The 21,794-nt window shown below is 42.7% G+C and overlaps 1 protein-coding gene across 3 annotated transcripts in view; it reads left to right on the forward strand.

The window, feature by feature from the left end:
- The first annotated feature begins 15,283 nt into the window (after positions 1 to 15,283).
- LOC147442839 (DNA-directed RNA polymerase V subunit 1-like) overlaps positions 15,284 to 21,794 on the forward strand; it is an 84,287-nt gene continuing 77,776 nt past the window's right edge. Inside the window, exons 1-2 of one of the 3 annotated variants that reach the window (XM_086528855.1) lie at positions 15,284 to 15,502; positions 15,817 to 15,916. In XM_086528855.1, the coding sequence (XP_086384981.1) occupies positions 15,827 to 15,916 (90 nt within the window). In that variant the 5' untranslated portion in view covers positions 15,284 to 15,502; positions 15,817 to 15,826. The remainder of the gene's footprint in view (positions 15,503 to 15,816; positions 15,917 to 21,794) is intronic. The other 2 variants (XR_015190212.1, XR_015190211.1) reach the window with 2 other exon arrangements.

Genomic DNA, 21,794 nt, shown 5'->3' on the forward strand with positions numbered 1-21,794 from the left:
ACCTCTATGAGCAACCCAATGTTGATAAGATGGAGGGTTGTAGCTCCCTTCCATTTATGTCTCCCTTCTTTACCATTGAAGATGTATGCCGCGCGCTTGAGAAACTTGCTACTCGCAAGGCAGGTGACCTTCAAGGTGTCAAGGCTGAAATGATTAAATGGACAAGCAAGAAAACACGATATTGGATATGCGATATGTTTAACCTTGCACTTCAGTATGGCATGCCTCATGATTGGAGTGCAAATTGGATCAAACCTTTGCACAAAGGAGGAGATGTAAACAATGTGAACAACTATCGCACTATAATGGTTGGTTCTTTGATGGCAAAGTTATTTGGATGTATCATGGAGATGAAGATAAGTGAATGGGCTGAAAAGAATTGCAAACGTGCGCTTGGCCAAGCAGGTTTTCGAAAGCATCATAGCACTATTGATCACCTTGTCACTCTTCGAGTTCTTATGGAAGCGTCTCGATTGAAAGGAAAAAAGTTGTATTGTTGTTTTGTGGATTTCAAGAAAGCTTTTGACATGGTACCACGAGGAAATCTTTGGAGACGTATGCAAAGCCTTCAAGTGCCGAGAGAATTTATGCATGCAGTCTTTCGCATCTACCAAAAAGTGATATGTCGATTACGTATGGGAGATGGAATTTCAGAATTTTTTGCAAGCACTATTGGTGTCAAACAAGGATGCCCACTTTCCCCAACCCTCTTTGGGCTACTCATTGATGAATTGGAATACATGGTTCTTGATTTTATGCAGCAAGAAGGCATAGAAGAGGTTAAGATTGGAAATGCGGTGATCATGCTTTTGCTTTATGCCGATGATGTAGTGCTCTTGGCACATACCTTAGAAGATGCACAAAAGCTTATGAGTGTCTTGGAACGCTTTTGCCTACATAGCGGGCTTATCGTGAATGGATCCAAAACCAAGGTTATGCTTGTAAAGACCCTCAATGACGAAAATCCATGCATTGTATACAACAATGAGAAACTTGAAGTGGTAGATCACTTCAAGTACCTTGGCCTTGAGGTTCCATCCAATCATAAATGGAAGGATTGTGCAATGCGTCGCTTGGAAGCCGGAAAGAGGGCTTATTATGCATTTGAGAACATGTGCAATGCAGGAGAGATCAAGTGTTGGGCTCTCAAAAAGTACCTCTTTGACACATTGGTGACACCGGTGCTTCTTTATGGAGTGGAGGTGTGGGGTGGAAGCATCGGGAAGTCTACTTGGAAAGAGTTTGAGAATGTCCAAAAGCGTTTTCTCACCAACTTTCTCCAAGTCAAGACACAAACACCCTACATGCTCTTACTTCTTGAGTCCGGATCGCTTCCCATTGAGGTCTTGGGCATGGAAAGGGTTGTGGAGTACATGCGTAAGACACAACGTAGCCCTTTGCATCGACTTCCTAGAATCGCATATGAAGCAAGTCAAAAGGTTCAAAAGACATGCAAGAGCAAAATACTAAGTTCGGGGTGGATGCTTGATATCAAGAAATGGTTTGGAAGATGGGATGCATGTCACTTGGTCAAGGATGCGTCGATCGACTCCCAAGTTAATGAGGCCTTCTTACAACGCCAATGTATCATGGCTTGGGAGAAATCCGGAGGTTCTCGCTTCAGCCATTACACCACACACGTTGCCCCAAACTACAAATCTCTCTTCTTCTCGGAACGAGGTAACCGAACCCATTCCTACATCCTTGAGCCCATCCCGTTGAGTGCGATCCGCACCATTGCCTCCATTCGTCTTAGCTCCCATTCTCTATGCTGCGAGACAGGACGTTGGGGCACTGGCGAGGAGTGTCATCGACTTTGCACCTTATGCCCTCGTCAAGTGCGAGAGAGTGAGTACCACACACTACTTGAGTGCTCATCTTTTGACCACATTAGGTCCTCTTTTCCCCATATATTCAGCCATGAGCTCTCCCTACATACCTTCCTCTCCCAACCACGATGTGGACTCTCTATTGCGACGCTCATTTCAGCCATTTTTGAGCATCGAGAGTCACTTATGAACTCCACTCACACCACGTGACATGTTCATTTGGTCCCATAGGTCATATTTGACCTCCCAGGACGATAATAGAACTATCTATCTATCTCTCTCTCTCTCTCTCTCTCTCTCTCACACACACACACACACACACACACACACACACACACACACACACACATCACTTTCATCTATGGGATTACAATTGTGAGAGCGGATACTTGTTAATATTTAACACTACTTAGATGGTAGGTATAAGCTAAAAAGGTTTTAAGTAGGACATGGATAACAATTGATACGTTCTCTAACACCTGTAAAACATATTCAATGTTAACAAATCAAGGACTTTATCTTTCTCAGGATCTTTTTGGCTTAGCGACTATCCATCATTGTCAAAATTTGGCCTCTTTCACTTCAAAATAAGTTGTTCTTGACTATCTTATATACAAAACACTAGAATGATACCTCATGCTCACTATGATGTACAAAAATGAATCAAAGATCGAGTTGTTTTGTTGCTAATCATTGCCCTTTGTTGTCTAAAGCTAGCTCTCTTTTGAACTGTATGTTCTCCTGCTTAATTTCTGTTTCCCTATCATCCCTTGCCCTCTTGTTGGTCAAAACTTCAATATCCTACTTATCTACCCCAATGATGTTCACCCTAGGGACTTCATCACCATCTGGAGAAGTTGATTGCACTGGATTCTCAATCACCTGCTCTCTCCGTGGACCATTAGATTGTGCTTGACCTCTTCCTCTACCAAATAATGGGTAGATACCACCTCTTTCCCTTGACAGATGAGGACAGTCCATCGCATAATGTCCTTCTTCACCACAATTATAGCACTCGTTAGGCAACGGCCTTGCCCTTCCCCTTGCTCCTCTTGGTTGTGCTCTATCCATCACACTTAGCCGCAATTCCTGCATTTGCTCAACAAATCCTGTACATTTCACACCCAATTATGTAGCACATCCGCTACACCTCGATTCCCATGGTTCTCCTTGTGAGCAGCATCCCTTGGACCCTTGGTTGTGAAGGAACCACTGCTTCATAACCCGACACTCCCTACTCAATTTTCTTTCTGATTTTCCCGCTCTTTGCCTTTGCAATTGCCCCTGCACCATTATATTTCTTTGGGCTTTTGAAATCTACCTTTTCCCTCACTTTAGGATGTAGGCATGCCATGAGTTTATTTATCTTAAAGTAGTCGCCACTTGCCAACTGCATGGCTGCCACTAACTATGCCCAACAAGCTTCAAAACAATCCAAAAACAAACCAAACTCCTCACATCTTGCTTGAGCGTCTTTAGTTTGGCATCCATTTCAATTGGGGACGCTTCTTATGAAAATAATGTAAGAACCACGCCCATAGAGCCGGCCAAGCAAGCTCCGACTCACCTTCCAACGCTTTATACCACACTATTGCTTTGCCATGCATCACCAACAAAAAAGTTTGCATCTTGCTATCCTCGTTCGGCATACGCAACAACATATACATCTCAAAATCCGCAATCCACTCATGTGGACTCTCTTTACCTTTGAAAATCGGACCATAGCTCCAAGACATCATCTTTACCAATGCAAAAACCTGTTTTTCTTCACCGAATCAGGAGCAATCAGCATGCTCCTCTGTGGGGGCACCAGAAGATGGAAAGGGGGAAGGGGGTACACACCCAGAACACAACAAAATGCCTCACTACAGCTCATGGTAAACACAAATCCACAATCCACTGGGATTCACCTTCAAAATCCACAAAATTTCACATGTACGCACTTGTTTTACTGCACCAACATGTAAACATAAGCTTTATCAGAAGCTCCAACACCTGTCACAGACCCATGCCTCTATTCCACGCCGCTAATCACACAAAACTCTCTCTCCCTCTCTCTTTGCACACACAGACTTTGGTTTGGGGTTGCACTCAACCACACCGCAACCGACAACCCAAGCAAAGAACACGAGTAGAGGAAGGAAGGGGGAGTAGGGAATCAACACCAGGAGGGGGGAAGTGGTGAGTTTCTTCTTGCAAGAGCTTAGAGAAGTTCCATGGCTTACATAGAGGAAGACTCCTCTTACTTGCTCCAAAACTTCACTGGCAAAAAAACCCTTTATAGGGAGGCTCCATTTCAAAAAAAAAGAAAAAGAGGGGTTTTTTCTTGACTCATCCATCTCGTTTAGCTCCATTTTGGCTTTTTTGACCCACCTCACATTCACTTAGCTTTGCACTTTTAGTATATTTGATAGCTTGGTCACAGCTCAACAAGTCTCCTCAATTCACCCACATATGAAGCACCTCAAGGAGCTTCTCTTGGTTGTCATGGCATCGTGACAACCCAAAGAGAGACCACCTCCTTCCTTAATAAAAGGCTCGGGCCCGTTTGGGTGCCCACGGGCATGGACCCCTACTGAAATGCGATGTCATCATTTGCTTCATGCCAATTGGATGCAAGCAGGCTTGTCCACACGTGCCAAGATGGCCACCAACCGGTGCATGTAGTGCTAGGGCTGCCGCCCCAGCTCACGTCATAGCTCCAAGAGCTCCAAGGAGCTCTCCCTCAACTCATACCCAAAAGGGGCACTCGCTTTGGCCTAAATCCCTTACTTTGTTACATGCCATATGCGCATATGGGAATACCAGCATACCATATGGCATCTCAAGTGTGATCCTCCTCCAAGAACTCCCATGGGCCACAAAAAAACACCCAATAAAGTTAATTTTTTTTCCCACACTTTAATGCCTTGCCATTTCATGCATAGTTATCTAATCATCGAGCCATTGAGCCTTAGTGAAAATCCCGATCCCCGGCTCCATTCCACCCAAGTCCCAAAGCATCTCGATCCTCCCGGGCCCGCCTTTTAAGGCCGCAAAAAAACAAAAAAATTGTCTCGCATTGCACTTTGCTAGTTGGACCAAACTTCATCGGGCCATAACTCTCTAACTAGGCATCCAATTTATGAACAATCACTCCCTGCTAGCTTCTCATGCTGAGCACTACATCTATAAATCTTATTGAGCTCCAAAAAGCATATACAGGCACATCCAAAGTGGGAAAATCGGCCCAAAACCGGGCCCCTGTCAAACCTTCAACTACCCATAACTTGCTCATTTGGGATCCGATTCCCAATCTGAAAGGATCGACGTGGTTCGCAACTTGAGTACTTCCCATTTAGTTTCTAGAACGAGCCCTGGCCATCTATGCCCATCTACCCTGCCCGTCAAGGTTTTGCAAAACCTTTTATCCTCAAAGTGTCATATCTCGCACACCATGGCTCCGTTTGACAAGTCGTCTTGATGGGCTTCTAGAGCATCTTGAACACTACATTCCCACGCACAAGAACAACACCTCAGACACTTGACCTGCCCCCAAAATGGCCTTTCCTAGAGTGTTTTTGGCCCAAGAAACTACATGATACATGCATTTCCGCCAGCCCTTGCCTGCCTAGGTCTTACATACCAATGTTAACATTTTACCTAGCACCTGCGTGCACCCTTTGCACTACTTGGCACCATTTTTAGCTCGCACCAACTTTGCTTGCACCATTACTGCTCACCCCCTTGTTGAACATTCAAAAGAAAGACAGTAATGCTATAGTATTGTTGATGCATGTAGCACAAGCCCAAAGAAATTTATTGTGTCTTCTTGTAGGATCATTTTGATCAAAGTTTTACTCGACACATCTTTGATGGTGATGTCAGGCCAAGGGTCATGACACACATGTATAATGGGGGTCTATAAGGTGAGTGGGCTTCTTTAAAGAAGCTAGTTTTGAACATTACAACATAAATGCACTAAAAAGGTGCTAGCCGAGAGCTCCCTAATCAAATTAAAAGCACCACATGCAACATAAGAAGTAAACGCTACAAAGTCAAAGAAAGCGTGATGTTGAAGTGAAGTTGTTTGAGAGCATGGTGAGGGATTGTACAAGCTTAGTATAATAGTGCTGCCAATGTAGCATAAAACCCATAAGCTAACATCAAGTCAAAACGGTTTTCACTATCATCACTTGAGTTCGTACTTGGGCCATCGTAATGGTTTAAACTTTGAATGTTGAGTGTCATAGGAAATTAACAAAACTATTGTGGCTTATTGGCCAAAGATGGACTTACAAGCTACACATTAACTTGCCAAACCACTTGGGATTAACACCTTGATCTCTTGTGCCTTTTCTACTTTGCCTAGTTGCCATAGCTATCGAACTCTCTTTGAGAGTATAAACCCACAGCTGCTGCTAGAGCATCATGCATATATGGCCCAAAGTTGAGCTCTTAATTACAAGAAATCTTGCCAAACCCTTTTTGTCTTCGAAGACAAGAGTTTGTGGAGGTTTTTCATCTTGAAACCTAGCGGTTGTGACCAGAATTGACATGTAGAGAGATTTCAACTTAGGTTTACAACTCAATAGACCCAAGCATTACATCTAGCAATCTTAGGCAAGCAAGAGCTAATGAGTTCTACTACTTTTGTTGTAATGCCACAAGAGATGGTTCTTTGTGTGCTTACATGTTCCAACGAGAGTACACTGCTAGTGGGTAGATATGTGGTTCCATTGTGCATGGTACACCGCAATAATAGCATTATATGGGCATTCCCATAGGCATTCCACACCATTTGCATCTACTTTTTCTCTTTACTCTCATCAACTTACAACATATGCCTCTCCCTTTTGGCCACTTCCTTGGTTACCCACTTCCAACTTCCTAGGCACATGGGATTGCTATTCCATTTCAATCATATGTTTTGACGATGGGATTTGGTGCTTATCCGACCCCATATTCTTTGTCTCAGCCTCCATGCCCACCCTTTTATCCCTTCTTTAGATAGTCAGATTTCCTATCACTTTCCACCTTAGTCTAGATATGTGTAGCTATCTCTTATCAATATTCCTTCATGGTTATGGGTGGGATGCGTCCATTGTGTGTGTATATATATATATATATATATATATATATATATATATATATATATATATATATATATATATATATATATATATATATATATATATATATATATATATATATATATATATATATATATATATATATATATATATATCTTGTGTGGTCTAGTGGACAAGTCTTTGACCCATATTGTAGTCATTGTTATAGCACTTCCCCTACAATGTGTCAGCCTTGAAACCCCCATTGTACCTTGTGAGCACTTGTTTAGAAGTTGTGTGCACTTCCAACAAGTCTATAGTGAATACATTGGGAGCAGCTAGGCTCATGCGTGTGATTTTGGGGTCTATCTTGTTGTATCTACTTTACATTATCTTTTTGCTACATATGATTTTTAGTTATTTCATCATGTCTTTCAATCATCTTGTTGTGTGCCATAGAGAGAGAATTATGTGCATATTGCATTGAGGAGTACCCATAGTACAAAGCATGATAGTTTTCTTGCTATAACAAGTAAGTCTCTTGAACTAGCCTCCTTGTGCTCTCTTGATACCTTTGTGTTGCCCCTAAGAAACCTTCATGCATCTTGGAGACGAGATACAAGATGCATGAAGGTTTCTTAGGGGCAACACAAAGGTATCAATAGAGCACAAGGAGGCTAGTTCAAGAGACTTCATTGATTGTAATGAGCTGCAGTGGTCTTCCATCACTTATAGGAGGAGGCAAACTTGTAAAGAGTGTAGCAAGCTCACCCTTGAAGGCTTGTAGAGAAGTATTTCACACGAGCTGTACACAAGAATAAGAGAGAATCACTCCTACTTTAGTTTTAGACTTTGGTTAAAGTTTTTTACTTTGGCTCATTAAGGAGAAGTTTCATATGTAATTTCACAAGATGATATTCCAGCTAGTAAATAATTCATCATAAACTTGAGCTATCTATAAATTGTAATTGCCTTACATATATGTCTGATGATACTTTTCTTTCATGAAAGATGACATTATTATTTAAATGAGAGTACACAAGAAGGACTCTTTTATAGGTATAAACAAATATCTACAGATGACACATAATGCTAAGAAGATTTGTGACATCATGGCACAACTCGTAGAAATCAAACACGCTTTGTTGGGATGCCTCTTGAAGTAGTGAAAGACATTAATGCCATATAGGATACACATGGGTGTCACATGACCATATTCCACACAAGCTTTAGGTAGGGTAGAGCGTATATGTATGGACAACAAATGTGCACCAAGGTAGATTCTCCCAAGGGTCATAAGACATAGCCCATGTCCAAAAACCCTCTCGTTGGGCTTTGGACTATGAAAAATATAGGAGACACTCGATACTACACATGCTACTATGCCTCACAAGTTGTAACTGCCACACAAGCTTAAAAGTGAGGATACATATGGATGCTCAACAAAATGTGTAGAAAGGTAGGGTTCTCCCAAGGGTCAAAGGACACAAATCATACCCAAAAACTCTCCCCTTAGGATTTGAACTATGAAAAAGTAGAAGGCACTCAATGCCACGTATGCTGCTATGCTACACATGCTGCAACACTAGGGAACCATGGTAGGTCCAGGCTATCTAGCTATCTAGAAATCTTGTCCAATATGATGACTAAATGATCGAATGAAAGTGGAAGGGCTCTGAAAAGTGGAACGATCTTGTCATCATTTGGAACCTCACATTGTTTGTGTGTGCTTTGGGTGGCAATGCTCTCAAGGCTATTGACTAAGTTACCTAGTCTTTATCTTTGTCCATTCTAAGTTTATACGGTTCCTTTTGGATGCTAAGCTCGTTCTTGGCACCACAATTCTTTCGCAAAACTTTTCAAGATCAATTTGAGTTATTACAATTATCTGTAAAGTGCACATAGTTGTCACAAAGCAATTCATAGAGAGATGTGATAACTATACATAGAACTTGTTAATCTTTAGCTAGGAGCTGTGCAAAACTAATTGCCCTATTTGGTGTACTTTCAATTGATCATTAAGGGGTGCTTTGAAAAATCACCATGAGTTCTTCTTTTTCATGAGATATCTCATAAGTTTAATCCTCCATGTTTAAAATCCCTCCTTAATTAAACTTCTCTATGCCTTTGTCTCCCATTGTGCTTTTGAGAGGTCTTAGCACTTGGATACTCTCCAAGGATAGCGTCTTAGAATCTCCTTGCAAATGCACAACAAGAAAATCATCTCCATAGATTATGATGTTTACAAAAATATTGCCATTGTGTGTTGATATTGTTTACGAACGTTTATTTTATATATATATATATATATATATATATATATATATATATATATATATATATATATATATAGAGAGAGAGAGAGAGAGAGAGAGAGAGAGAGAGAGAGAGAGAGAGAGAGATTTCCCTTTGGCTTGTGTGAGCCCTTCTTTATTTAGATATAGCACTAGGTGCTATATTCCCTCAAAGGTCACACATGGGAAGAGCTTGTTGAAAAATTTTCATAGCCACCATGTGAATCATCCCTAGATATAGTGCCCTATCTATTTCTTTTAAGACCAATTTGAAATATGCTCGGGATACCTCCTCCTAAAATAGGAGTGTAGCATGAGTCCAAGGTACACAAACTTATAAAATCCTTTTTAGCTAGATCACATGGGCAAGGACCTTTGCTTCTTGAATATTCCAGGTGTAACTCCTTTGTGCTCTATTAAACATAGTTACATACTAGAGATTTGGGGCTTCTAATTAGAGATTACATAATATGAAAATTGAGCTCCAAATAGTGCATTAGAGGGGTGAGGTCAGAGAATTTAGCCGCACATGGTGGTGCAATGAAATCAAATTATTAGAAGAAGTATTTAAAGATGAAAAATGGAGGAAACTGACAATCACCCTATTTAAAGTTTAAATTTCTACTTAAATTTGTGGAATCAAATTGTCCAAAAAAACTTCACTTGAGAATAATCGAGGAATCAATCTAAAGCTTAGGGATGATGAGATTAGGGAAGGCATTATTATGTGAAGCCCTATAAATTTAATGTAAGCTTTCCTAATCTCCCTAGTTAGGGTTAATTAAATATAAAGGGTGGTGGCTCATAGGAAACTTTGAGATTGTATGTGAAGGATGCATTTTGCGCAAAATGTACTGTTGTAATTGTCAAGAGGAGTTGGCCTAGTGGTAAACATGAGGGGCTCTAAGGGCATCCACTATGGTTTAACCCTTGAGACATGCGGGTGTGGGTGAGTGGGCACAATCCTCTAAAACTAGTCAAAGCGAAGCTTCGAATGGCTTTAAAAAGAAAGTAGGTTGCTTCTTGCTCAACCATGAAATACATGAACTGCCAAGCATGAAACAAAAAACACTTGTGGATAGTCACATGTCATAACAACCAACCCAATTTGCGTCCAAAAAAGCATGTAAATCTGGCGGCAATGATCCCCCCTTGGGATAAAACAAGGCAAGATGCAAAGTTCCACCCAAGTAGTGAAAAATCCTCTTGACTGCCTGCCAATGCTTAGACCCTGGGCTATGCATAAAATCTGTTGACCTATGAGACTGCAAACTGAATATTCGGCCTCATGTTGCATACATAAATGGGGCAGCCAACAATAGTTTGGTAAAGAGTGACATCAGCAGGATCACCAACATCATGTAGACTCAACTTCAAACTTGTTTCCATGGGAGTGGCAATAGGTTTGCAATCCTCAAGTCCAAACTTACATAGCTATGTCTCTATGTAACTTTTTTGACACAAGGCACTACCACCATCACACTACTTAAAGTGTATGCCCAAGTAATGATGCAATAGCCCCAAATCTTTCATCTCGAAAGTATCATTCAAATCAGCCTTACATTCAGCAATATGTGCTTCATTGGTACCAATGGTCAACAAATCTTCTACATAAAGAACAACAATGAGAAGTACATCGCCCTCACGCTTGACATACAATGTGCTTTCTCCTGGAATCTTACAAAAGCCTCGTTTGACCAAATGAGTGTCAGCTTTTTCATACCAAGCACGAGGAGATTGCTTCAACCCATACAAAGCCTTCATACATCTGCACACTTTGTCCTCTTGTCCTTTCTTGACAAACCACGAGGCTGCGTTACATAGACTTCCTAAAAAATGTTACCATTCAAGAAAGCAGTAACAATATCGGATTGATGTACGTCCCAACCAAAATGAGCTACCAATGCACATAGAAAACGAACAGTAGTCATACGACAAGTGGGAGCAAAAGTTTCTTCATAATCTATGCCTTTCTGCTGTGCATAGCCTTTTGCAACAAGTCGAGACTTATGGCGATCAACCTCACCATCCGGCTTGCGTTTCAACTTGTAAACCCACTTTGTACCAATGGCCTTTTTGCCAGGAGGCAAATGACATAAAGTCCACGTGTCATTTTCTATAAGTGCATCATATTCTGATCGCATGGCAGCCATCCAATTTTTTTGAATTCTGTGCTTCATCAAAAGTTAGAGGTTCCTCTGTATCACATAAGATAGACACAGCCAAAGCATAACAATCTGATGCATAAGAGGCATGGCGAGAACTTGAACGAGTACGACTAGACAAAGGTGCATCCAATTTACTGTCACGTAAAGTGTGCACCAACCATTTTGGCATACCTCTAGCCTGCTCATTTTCAGCCCTTTCCTCATCAAGTACATCATGTATATTTGCATTAGTAATAGGTTGATCTGTAACATTTTCAAAACCCCCATAGGATGTACATTTGCCTCATTTGAATTTACATTCGAACTTCCACCACTGCAAAGAGGCAATAAATTGTCATAAATGTCCTGTGAGCTTACATTACTATCTCTAGTACATGACAACAAAGGCTGAAGAGAATCTCCCACAAACACATCACGTGAGACCAAAATACGCTTTGTTTGTGGATGGTACAACCTGTAACCTTTGCTTTCATCACTATAACCAACAAAAATACATTTGACAGCCTTATCATCCAATTTTTTGCGTTGCGTTTGTGGCACTAAACCATAAGCCAAACAGCTAAAAACACGCATGTGTTCAATAGATGGCTTTCTATCATGCCATGCTTCATATAGAGTCATAAACTGCAACGCTTTCGTAGGACACCTGTTGAGTATATAAGTGGCACACATGACAGCCTCGAGCCAAAACAAATGTGGTAAAGCTTGACTCTTTGACCATAGATCATGCCATTTTTGTAAGAGACCTATTTTTCCTCTCAGCAACACCATTTTGTTGAGGCGTATATGGCACTGTATATTGGTGTTTTATCCCACGACTAGCCAGAAATGCATTAAATTCATGAGACACATACTCCCCCCTTCGATCGAAACGGAGGGTGCCCATAGTACATTTCGAGACATTTTTAGCCATAGCAAGAAATTGCTTGAAGCACATAAACACTTCGGACTTAGCTTTCAACGGATATACCCATGCATTCTTGGAGTAGTCATCAATGAAAGTCACAAAGTACAAGTGATTTCCCAAGGACGGAGTTTGCATAGGCCCACAAACATCACTATGCACAAGTTGCAATCTGCATGTAGCACGAACTGACCCATCCTTTGTAAATTTAGCACGTTGCATTTTACCCAAAATACAGCCTTCACAAACATGTTTGACAGGTGCTTCAAGAGGCGGCAAAGAAGCAACCATATCAGATTTCTGCAAATGCAGCAAACTGGCAAAATTCAGATGCCCAAAACGTGCATGCCACACTTTTGCATCTGAAACAGCCCTTGAATCTGCAACTGCATTTGCTAAATTTTTTTCGCACTTGTCATACAAAGCGAGCTTATACAACCCACGACACAAAAGGCCAGACGCAACAATTTCATCACCAAAACTGAGATCATGAACTGTACATCTGTTATCCACAAATTTGACTACAAGACCAAGTCTAGCAAGTGCAGATACAGACAAAAGGTTCCTTTTGATCCAGGTACATACAATGCATAAACAAGTGTGCCATTTGTAGCAGTAAGCACAATCCTTCCAACTCCTTGAACATGATAAGAGGTATTGTTGGCACAAGTCACCGTGTTCCCATGAGGGACATACTCAAAAGAGGTAAACAAATCACGATGTGAGGTAATTAATGTGCTTTGTAGCACCACCGTCAAAATACCACACATGTGAATCTGCAGCAACTGACATACATGCATCATGGACAATAGGATCATAAGTGCACTCTGCACTAAATGCCCATTCTGCATCAACATCAACATCACAATCTCCTTTGACAGAAGACTCTACAATCGCTGCACTTGTATTGGACCCTGTAATGGATCCAACCTCTTTCTTCTTAGCCTCTTTTGCCTTCAATTTCCGACACTGCTTTAGCTTTAAAATAATGACAACGCACGCATCTTCTTTTTTCCCTTATCACCAGAATTGCCAGACGAAGTGCTGCCAGCAGAAGCATTAGAAACCGAAGTTTTGCCCTCACACAACATAACCATAAGAAGTGGCTACATTGCTGTTCCCACCTTTTCTTTGAGCTGCAATAAAAGCTTGTTCAACTGCACACTGCCTAGCCCTGTTTTTTATGGAAAGTGACTCTTGCAACAGCAATGTGCATAATGCATCAAACTTGACAACTTCAGGATTTCCTTGGGTCATAAGTCTCCAAGTACTAGCAACAATCTGGTAAGAATCTGGCAAAGCATCAAGAACAGTCTACACAAGAGATCTGTTAGAAATGACTTCTCCTGCATAATTAGTTGCTCATTAACATCCTTGACACCAGCAAGGAAAGTGCCCATTTCATCTTCCTCATGCATAATCTTTGATTCCAACTCTTTACGCAACAAAGCAATTTTAGCCTCATTGCGGCTTGCATAAAGACCAGCCAGAATATCCCAAGCCTATTTTGCAGATTTTGCTGAACGAATGTGAGGAGTGATAGTGCACTTCACAGACAATGCAATCAATGCATGAGCCTGCGCATCTCTTACATCCCAATGAGCCTGCTCAGCTGTAGGCAAAGCAACTCTGACAACAACAACCCTAGCAGCAAAACCTGGAGCATCCTCAACATCGCCTGCATCCACAGTACCAGGACGTACATCAATGCCCTGCACAATGTTCCAAACTCCCTTTGAATAAGTACATGTTGCATCATGTAAGTCCACATAGGGTAATTGTCCCCATCCACTCTGTCCTCAACAACAAACATCTTGAACACATCTGTGTTGTTGTCAGCCATGGAAAATGCCTACACCTGATGTGAAAACTTCCCAAAATGAGGAGAAACCGAGTGATATTAGCACGTGCTATATAGCACAACCCGCAACATACTGTATGGGAACTATTATGCAGTAATTGGCACTAACAAAAATTTTGCACAAAATGACGAAATTGCATGTGCAGACCTGGCTGTAGTGGAAAAGGAGGTCGAAATGAGCCCGAAATGAAATTCTGAGTAGAGTGAACTCTACGAGCCAGCCTAATTTTTTTGTCGACTTGCTGACGCTCGCTAGAGTTCGTTGAAATCTCAGAAAATGAGCAGGGGTGTTCTCGCGACGTTGGTCGAGAGGACGTGACCTGCTTTGATACAAATTGTTGGAATTAGGGTTGCAAGGAAACACACATAGCTTGAAGAAGACGAAGGAAGCTCAAGGCACACAACAGAGAGTGTATAACTTAGTGTGCAATGGAAAGATAGATACCCCTACAGTGATGGGCGTATATACAATGCACGGGGGGAAAAACCTCATAGAGATGCCCCGGTGGTCCTAGTGTGTTCACACACATCACTACCACATGTATATGGTAACAGGAAGGACGGCAGGTGGTAGTTTTTTTGTGCAGATCTCGAGGTTGATCAACGGTTCAAAAAAGTTAGCGGGTTGATCTGCACCCCATGCGTCCAAGTGTCAAACCTAGACTGCACGCTTGGTAGCCTGTGGCTCTAACCACGTGCTAAGTGGTGGGATTGATGGCAGGTGGTAGTTTGTGAAGATTTTGAGGTTGATCAACGGTTTCAAAAAGTGTGTGGGTTGACCTGCACCCCATGCGTCTGATTTACAAACCTAAACCCGCTGGGTAGCCTGCTGCTCTAACCAAGTGCTCACGTGGGATTCCTTGTTCCCCAAGCCACTTCACTTCCCTATAAAGTGAATTCAAACACGAACTTCATGGGGGAAAGTAAACTCTGACAAATTGGTCGACATCCGTGCTTCAAGTGGTGTGAATCCCGCCATCCAGAGTTCATTCAGGAATCAGCACCCTGTAGTGCTTAGTGTTGAGCTGAGGTACCTGGCATATCAGATGAAAGCTAGTCCCTATGAGGAATCTCGCGTACTCTGCTTGCAATTATGAGTAAACGAGATCCATAGGCACATGGAAGTTGGAACATAGTGTGAATTCAAATATTTTTTCCGTGGAAAACAAAAAGAGGATGAAAGATAATTTTATATGGACATCATTTATGACAAATTATGAATGAGAGCAGTCCGGGTCCTTTGCATGCAAGATGCGAGAAATCAGCTCGGCAGAGAAGACTACTAATAGTAGCTAGACTCTGGAGGAGTGCTGGTGACTCGTACATGCCGCCATCCCATCAACCCGCATTGTCCTTCACCATTACATTCTCATCAGGATTTCGCTGCGTATGAAGGTACTCTCTCTCTCTCTCTCACACACACACACACACAAGTACCGAATGCCCTTTACACGGAATTTCAAGCTCTGCAACTGTTAAAACTCAGCCCAAGGTTTGTCTGTGCATATCTCGCGCGCGCGTACACAGAGAGAGAGAGAGAGAGAGAGAGAGAGAGAGAGGGAGAGTTCTTCAAGGTTTGTTCGCATTTTTTTTTGGCTGTTTTTTTCCTTTGTGAGAACGAAAGAAACTTCTTCCATGACCTGTTGAAACTTAAAAAAAAAACACTACCCTACAATGCTACGGATATGATGTGCTCTTGATGTCTTCAGAGCAAACAAAATGGAAGCAACCATGAACTTGGAGGTTATGGAGTATCCTCATGCCAAAATTACCGGCATCCAATTTGGGCTGCTGTCTACAAGAGATATTGTAAGTGTTGCTTTCTTCTTTCACATTCCCACCTTTTTGTTTGAGCTGTACAGTGTTCTAAATAATGCTCTTAGTATGTGACAGTAAAGTGATTAGCTGAATTTAAGTCTACGAACTTTTCGTTTGCTTCAATGTAATCAAGGGAAAGGTGTTAGTTGTCTAAAGTATACCCTTATGGAAAATCAAAACTGAAGAATGCTACTTATTTATGGCTCATGTACATGAAATGAGTTTTAGGGATCACTATTGTAAATTGAACATTCAATGGCAACTTGCATTGGAGCTGAAAAGAAAACATTATAGTAAAACCCGTTCGTGGACTTTGTTTATATCTTTCTATGAAATGGTGGTAAACATGTAACACAATTTTCCGAAAAAGCCTCAACGGTTGCCTCAGGCAAAACCACGCGCTATCGGCAAGTTTTCACCCCTTTCAAAACATTTGTCATGGGTGCAGTAATGTGTGCAAAGCTTTCTATGTGCGAACTATATGCTTGACATAAACCAAGAAAAGAACGCACATCATATGCAGTTTTGGGCAAATCCCAATTACGAACCTGTTTCATCTTTGCGGGATCAAGCTTGACACCTCCTGCAGAAATGATATATAACCTAGATAAGTAACTTCTGTAAGGAAAAGCTCACACTTCTTAGTTGCAATGTACAACTGACACTTATCCAAATGGGTTAACACCTTTTCTATATCCTTTTCATGTTGTTCCCACGATGTAGAGAAAATGAGAATATCATTAAGAAAGATAAACACATATACGTCAATCATATCGCCAAAACAGCTTATCATGAGACGGTTGAATGTACCCACGACATCTGTCAATCCAAAAGGCATAACCACATACTTCCATTACCCTTGCTCTGTGCGAAAGGCGGTCTTGTAAATATCGTTTTTAAATACCCTTATCTGATGGTATCCACTTTTGAGATCAACCTTGCTGAAAACCTTTGCCCCATTGAGCCTATCAAGGATATACTCAATGCGAGGCATCGAAAATTTGTTCTCGGCGGTCATCTTGTTCAAAGCCCTGTAATCAACTCACGAACGAGACGAACCATCCTTCTTGCGGATAAATAAAATAGGAGCAGCAAAGGAGCGTATGAATCCTTTGGCCACCAACTGCGTGAGTTGCGGCTCTAACTCTTCTTCTTGAGTCATGTTCAAACGGTAGGGAGCCTTACTGATTGGCTGTGCCCCCTCCATGAGTTCGATGCGATGGTTCTACGGCTGCTCGGGAGGGAGACAGGATGGAAGATCATCCTGTAAAAAGAGATGCTCATACTTGGTAAACAAACCTGAATACCTGTCCGGAGTCTTGAGGCTCTGAGTGACTGGAGAGGCATAAATGAATGTCGCTTGTGCTCCTCGACATAACTCACGCTTTGCATGCATATGAGAAATGAGAGGTAAAGAATGAAGACCCTCCTCACCACGAATGATCGTGGGAGAGTCACTTTTGGCATTTAGAGTGAGCGTATGTCAGGTGCAGCGGAATAAAAATGGTGAAGATCTAGTTTTACACTTCCACAAAATCCTTTCCTTCTTTCCTTGCGTTAGTGAATGTTTTGTGCTTCAATGAATGTTCCTTTTATGTACCCTTGAAGAGAGCGGTTGAGAGAATACAATAGAGATGTGTAGAGGGAGAGAGAAAGAGAGAGAAGAAGAGAGCGACACCCGATGGGGTCCCAACCAACCCTCTTAAGGGCCCCCCACACCGTTACTGATGTGGTTGCTTTAGATTGCGTAAATGGAATGTATATACAATGCAATATCTCAATGCAGACTCTAATGACTTGACGACGACAAATCACCGCGGTAACTTCTCGGGAAGAGGCACCTCCGAGGCTGATTTGATGCACCTTTAGATCTTTCTCGATGTGGGATTGCGGATGGCCACCAAGGGTAGATTTGGGGTTGATTTGCGCTCCCGATGTGAGAGGAATGAAGGGTTGAATGATGGCTGCAAAACGCTAGATCTGCGACGAAAGACGCAGCAGATCTCTCGTGTAGAGCACAGTTGAAAACGCAGATCTTGATGATGGCGATGATGGGCAGCAACGTGAGCACTCGATGCTGGCGAGGGAATGGCAGAGAGGAGGCTCGATGGGCTGCCGAAGTACCGTACCGCATCCGTCAATGGGAACGGCTACCGATCTCTTGCACACCCGGCGAGGGATGGGCTGAAAACTGAAAACGCAAGGCTGATCTGTTGCCTTCCAAAACGCTAGGGCTGATTTCTGGAAAACGCTGGCTGAATTGGGCGCTTCCTCCTCCTTGCTCCAAGTGCTGGCAGATGGTTTCCTTTATAGGTGGGGAATAGGCCTTAAGTAATTATTAAGGCCTAGGTAGGGCAACTGTCCACCAGGATTTCCAACAAATAAATCATAAAAATGATTTATTAAAAATAAGTCTAGGGGGTCCAAATCTGGGTGCAACTGTCGCACATCCGTCCACCCGGGAATCCGATTGACGCGCGGTCTGGCACGTCGGATTCCTCTAACCTAGAACTACATGCTCGTCATGCCAGATGCCCACCGTAGTGTAATAACATTTGTCAAAACGCGTATACAAACTATTTATGCAAGAGGGTTCCAAACTGGAATACCTAATCTAATGGATTTGTCCGGACATGCAGGTCCTGCGAACAGGCTCACAAAATTGCTGGTACTAATCCTCCTAGGATTCTAGACATCCCTATCTAGGAAGAAGGGGAAAACTGGCTCTGGAAGTCGATGAAGTATGTCCACGTGGCACACAGAGCTATGTGCACGTGACATCCCCTCCTGCTTAAGGTGAGGTACGGGTACCGATCCACATGGCCTCCTTGTATGAGGCTAGCAAATCCGGGTAATCGATGAAGAATTCCTCGTCCACCCACGCCGCTTCACGTGTCCCTCGATCCTTGAATTTGATTTCTTATTGCCAAACTGAAATGGAAGCATTCTAAAATACTTCGACTTGGTGACTTTGACTGGAACTATGATCTCCGGTGGTGGTTCTTTTGGATTGCTCCTTGGAAGTCCACCCTTGTGGCGGCAACTCGACGGGTCCACTTTGGAAACTCGTTGTGCCTCCTGTGGACGCTCCAAAGGAATGGCCATGTGAGGTTTTGGCCTCCGGAATTTGACCATCCTTGACTTGAGTGCTCTGAAATCCACACAAAACTGAAATGAGTTTGATTTCTTACGAACAAAGAGAACTGGTAAACCAAAAGACAATACCTTGGGAGGACGAAACCTCCTAAATGAGAAATCACCTGGTTTTGGCTTCTCTTTATCCAATGGAGAAATTTTTTTACCTACATGTTCCTCGTCATGCAATTTGTCGGAGACAATATCCATAGGTCGATGGGGAGGGTGTGTAGGGGAATGATGATCCTGGGAAAATGCCGAATTGACCTTAACAAAACCTTCATTATACCTGTAAGGAATACCCAAGTTCCTTGATGTGGGGTTGACATAGATGACCGTTGCTTGGGCTCCTCGACGTAGTTCTCTGTTTGCCTGGATATGAGAGATTAGAGGGAGAGAGGGAATACTGCTCTTGCCTCGAATGAGGACGGGCTGCGACACATTATCTTTGATGAGAAACGTGAGCTTCTCCCAATCGATAATGGGTTTGAACATGCGAAACCACTTGATACCCAAAATGATATCACATCTTGCAAGTTTAGAGACTACAAAACGACGAGTAAATTAGGTTTGTTGAATGATCAACTTGACATCATCACATTCTTGAAAAATCGAAGCGTCCATGCCTTCAGAGAACCCTTGCACCGGGAAGGTGGGGATGGGAGAAGTCTGAAGACGTGCACATTTCACAAGAGATTCACTTGTGACATCTTGAGAACTTCCAGAATCAAACAACACAATGACCTTTTGACCACTAACATGTCCATAACATTTTATGAGTTGATCCTCTTCGAAAGTCCCTTCCTGCTTAGCTTCTTGCTTTACCAAACTCATAGCATTCACTTGAGGGGTAGCATCAAAAGTTGACGCAGTAAAGGTTTCCTTGTTAGATTCTTTCTTAGGACATTCCCTTTTCATGTGACCGACTACATGACAATGAAAACACCTATGTTCCTTTGCATACAATGCTTGTTCTTCTTCACTTAATTGACCACCTAAAACTCCTTGGGCAATCTTTTCATCAGGTGTGAGTTGAGGTTTATCAGATTTTCCTTTACCCTTATCCTTAGAGTTATCGCCCTTAGATTGAGATCGAGATGGAGAATTAGATCGAGAAGAAGAACTGAGAGAGTTCTTTTTATGGCCACCATTCCCAATAGAATCCTTGTCCTTTTCCTTAGACGAGTCATGAGAGGAAGCAGTACCATTACCTGAGGCCGTCTTAATCTTACCCTTGTTGTGCTTCATCTCTTGGAGTTGAGCCAAGCGGATTGCTTCTTGCAATGTCTTTGGATCACCGGCCTCCACGTCAAACTTGATCGAGTGGTCCAATCCAAAGAGAAAAGCCTCTAACCTCTCCTCATCCGATTTTCGCAATTGTCCACCTAGCTGTGACACACGGTTAGCATACAACATCACCGGCTTACCTTGTTGAGACAAAGCCCGAAAATCCTCCTTCAAACGCTTCAAGTACTGTGGAGGGAGGAAGCGAGTCTTGAGATCCTCCGCGAACTCCTCCCAACTAAGCTCGAGAGGGGGAACGAGGTAGGACTCGGCATGGGCAGCCGCATGGGCCACCTCTTGCTTCTCCATCCATTCATCCTTCCAAGTGATGGCATCACCCATGAGATGCATGGAAGCCAAGAGAACCTTGTTATTTTCAGACTTTTTAACAACCGCAAAATAGGATGTAAATTGATGCAACCACGAGTAAATGACAATAGCATCCATCTTACCGTCATACTTACTGAACGTGATCTTGGGAATTGGATCACTGGTCGTCCGTGTAGCAATGGTTGCCTCCGCGATGGTCTTGGCAAGCTTTTCATAATTGGGCTCCGAAGATGGGGAATCGGATCGCGCCGCCAAGGTGGTGATGAGATTACGCATGGAATCCCTTTCTAGCCTACGAGCCTCGGCTTCGGCCGCTAATCGACGCTCCGCCGCTTCCACACGCTCTTGTCACCGAGCTTTGTCTTGCAACATCATCATCTCCATCATCATGCGCATCATAGCATCCATGGGATTTGATGGCGAAGGTGGAGGAGTTGGGGGAGGGCTTGGAGGATCCATAGGTGGCTCTTGCTCGCCTTCTTGATTTGGGGAAATATTCATACCGCTACGAGTCTTGACCATGCAAGGATTTCTCCTCTTGGTTCAAGGAAGGTCGCAGACTAATTTTCGGGAGACTATCTACTCCCTCGTCGGCGCACCCCGCATGAAACACCTGGTATACAATTGGTTGCTATTTTCCGATGCTCAAGGCGCACGGCTCTACGCGCAATGGCAGGCTTGCTGTTCCAAGAGTGGGAGGAGTATACACCGAAGGGCTGCCCACACAACCAAAAAACACAAGAGAGAAAAAAAACTTGTTGTGGATTAGCGGATTAGTGCAAAATCTTCAAAGCTCTGATACCAATGTCCGGTGCAGCGAAATAAAAATGGTGAAGATCTAGTTTTACACTTCCACAAAATCCTTTCCTTCTTTCCTTGCGTTAGTGAATGTTTTGTGCTTCAATGAATGTTCCTTTTATGTACCCCTGAAGAGAGGGGTTGAGAGAATGCAATAGAGATGTGTAGAGGGAGAGAGAAAGAGAGAGAAGAAGAGAGCGACACCCGATGGAGTCGCAACCAACCCTCTCAAGGGCCCCCCACACCGTTACCGATGTGGTATTTGCTTTAGATTGCGTAAATGGAATGTATACACAATGCAATACCTCAATGCAGACTCTAA

Source organism: Adiantum capillus-veneris, chromosome 14 (genome assembly GCF_014529385.1).
Source record: "Adiantum capillus-veneris isolate H3 chromosome 14, ASM1452938v2, whole genome shotgun sequence".
NCBI classification, from domain to species: domain Eukaryota; kingdom Viridiplantae; phylum Streptophyta; class Polypodiopsida; order Polypodiales; family Pteridaceae; genus Adiantum; species Adiantum capillus-veneris.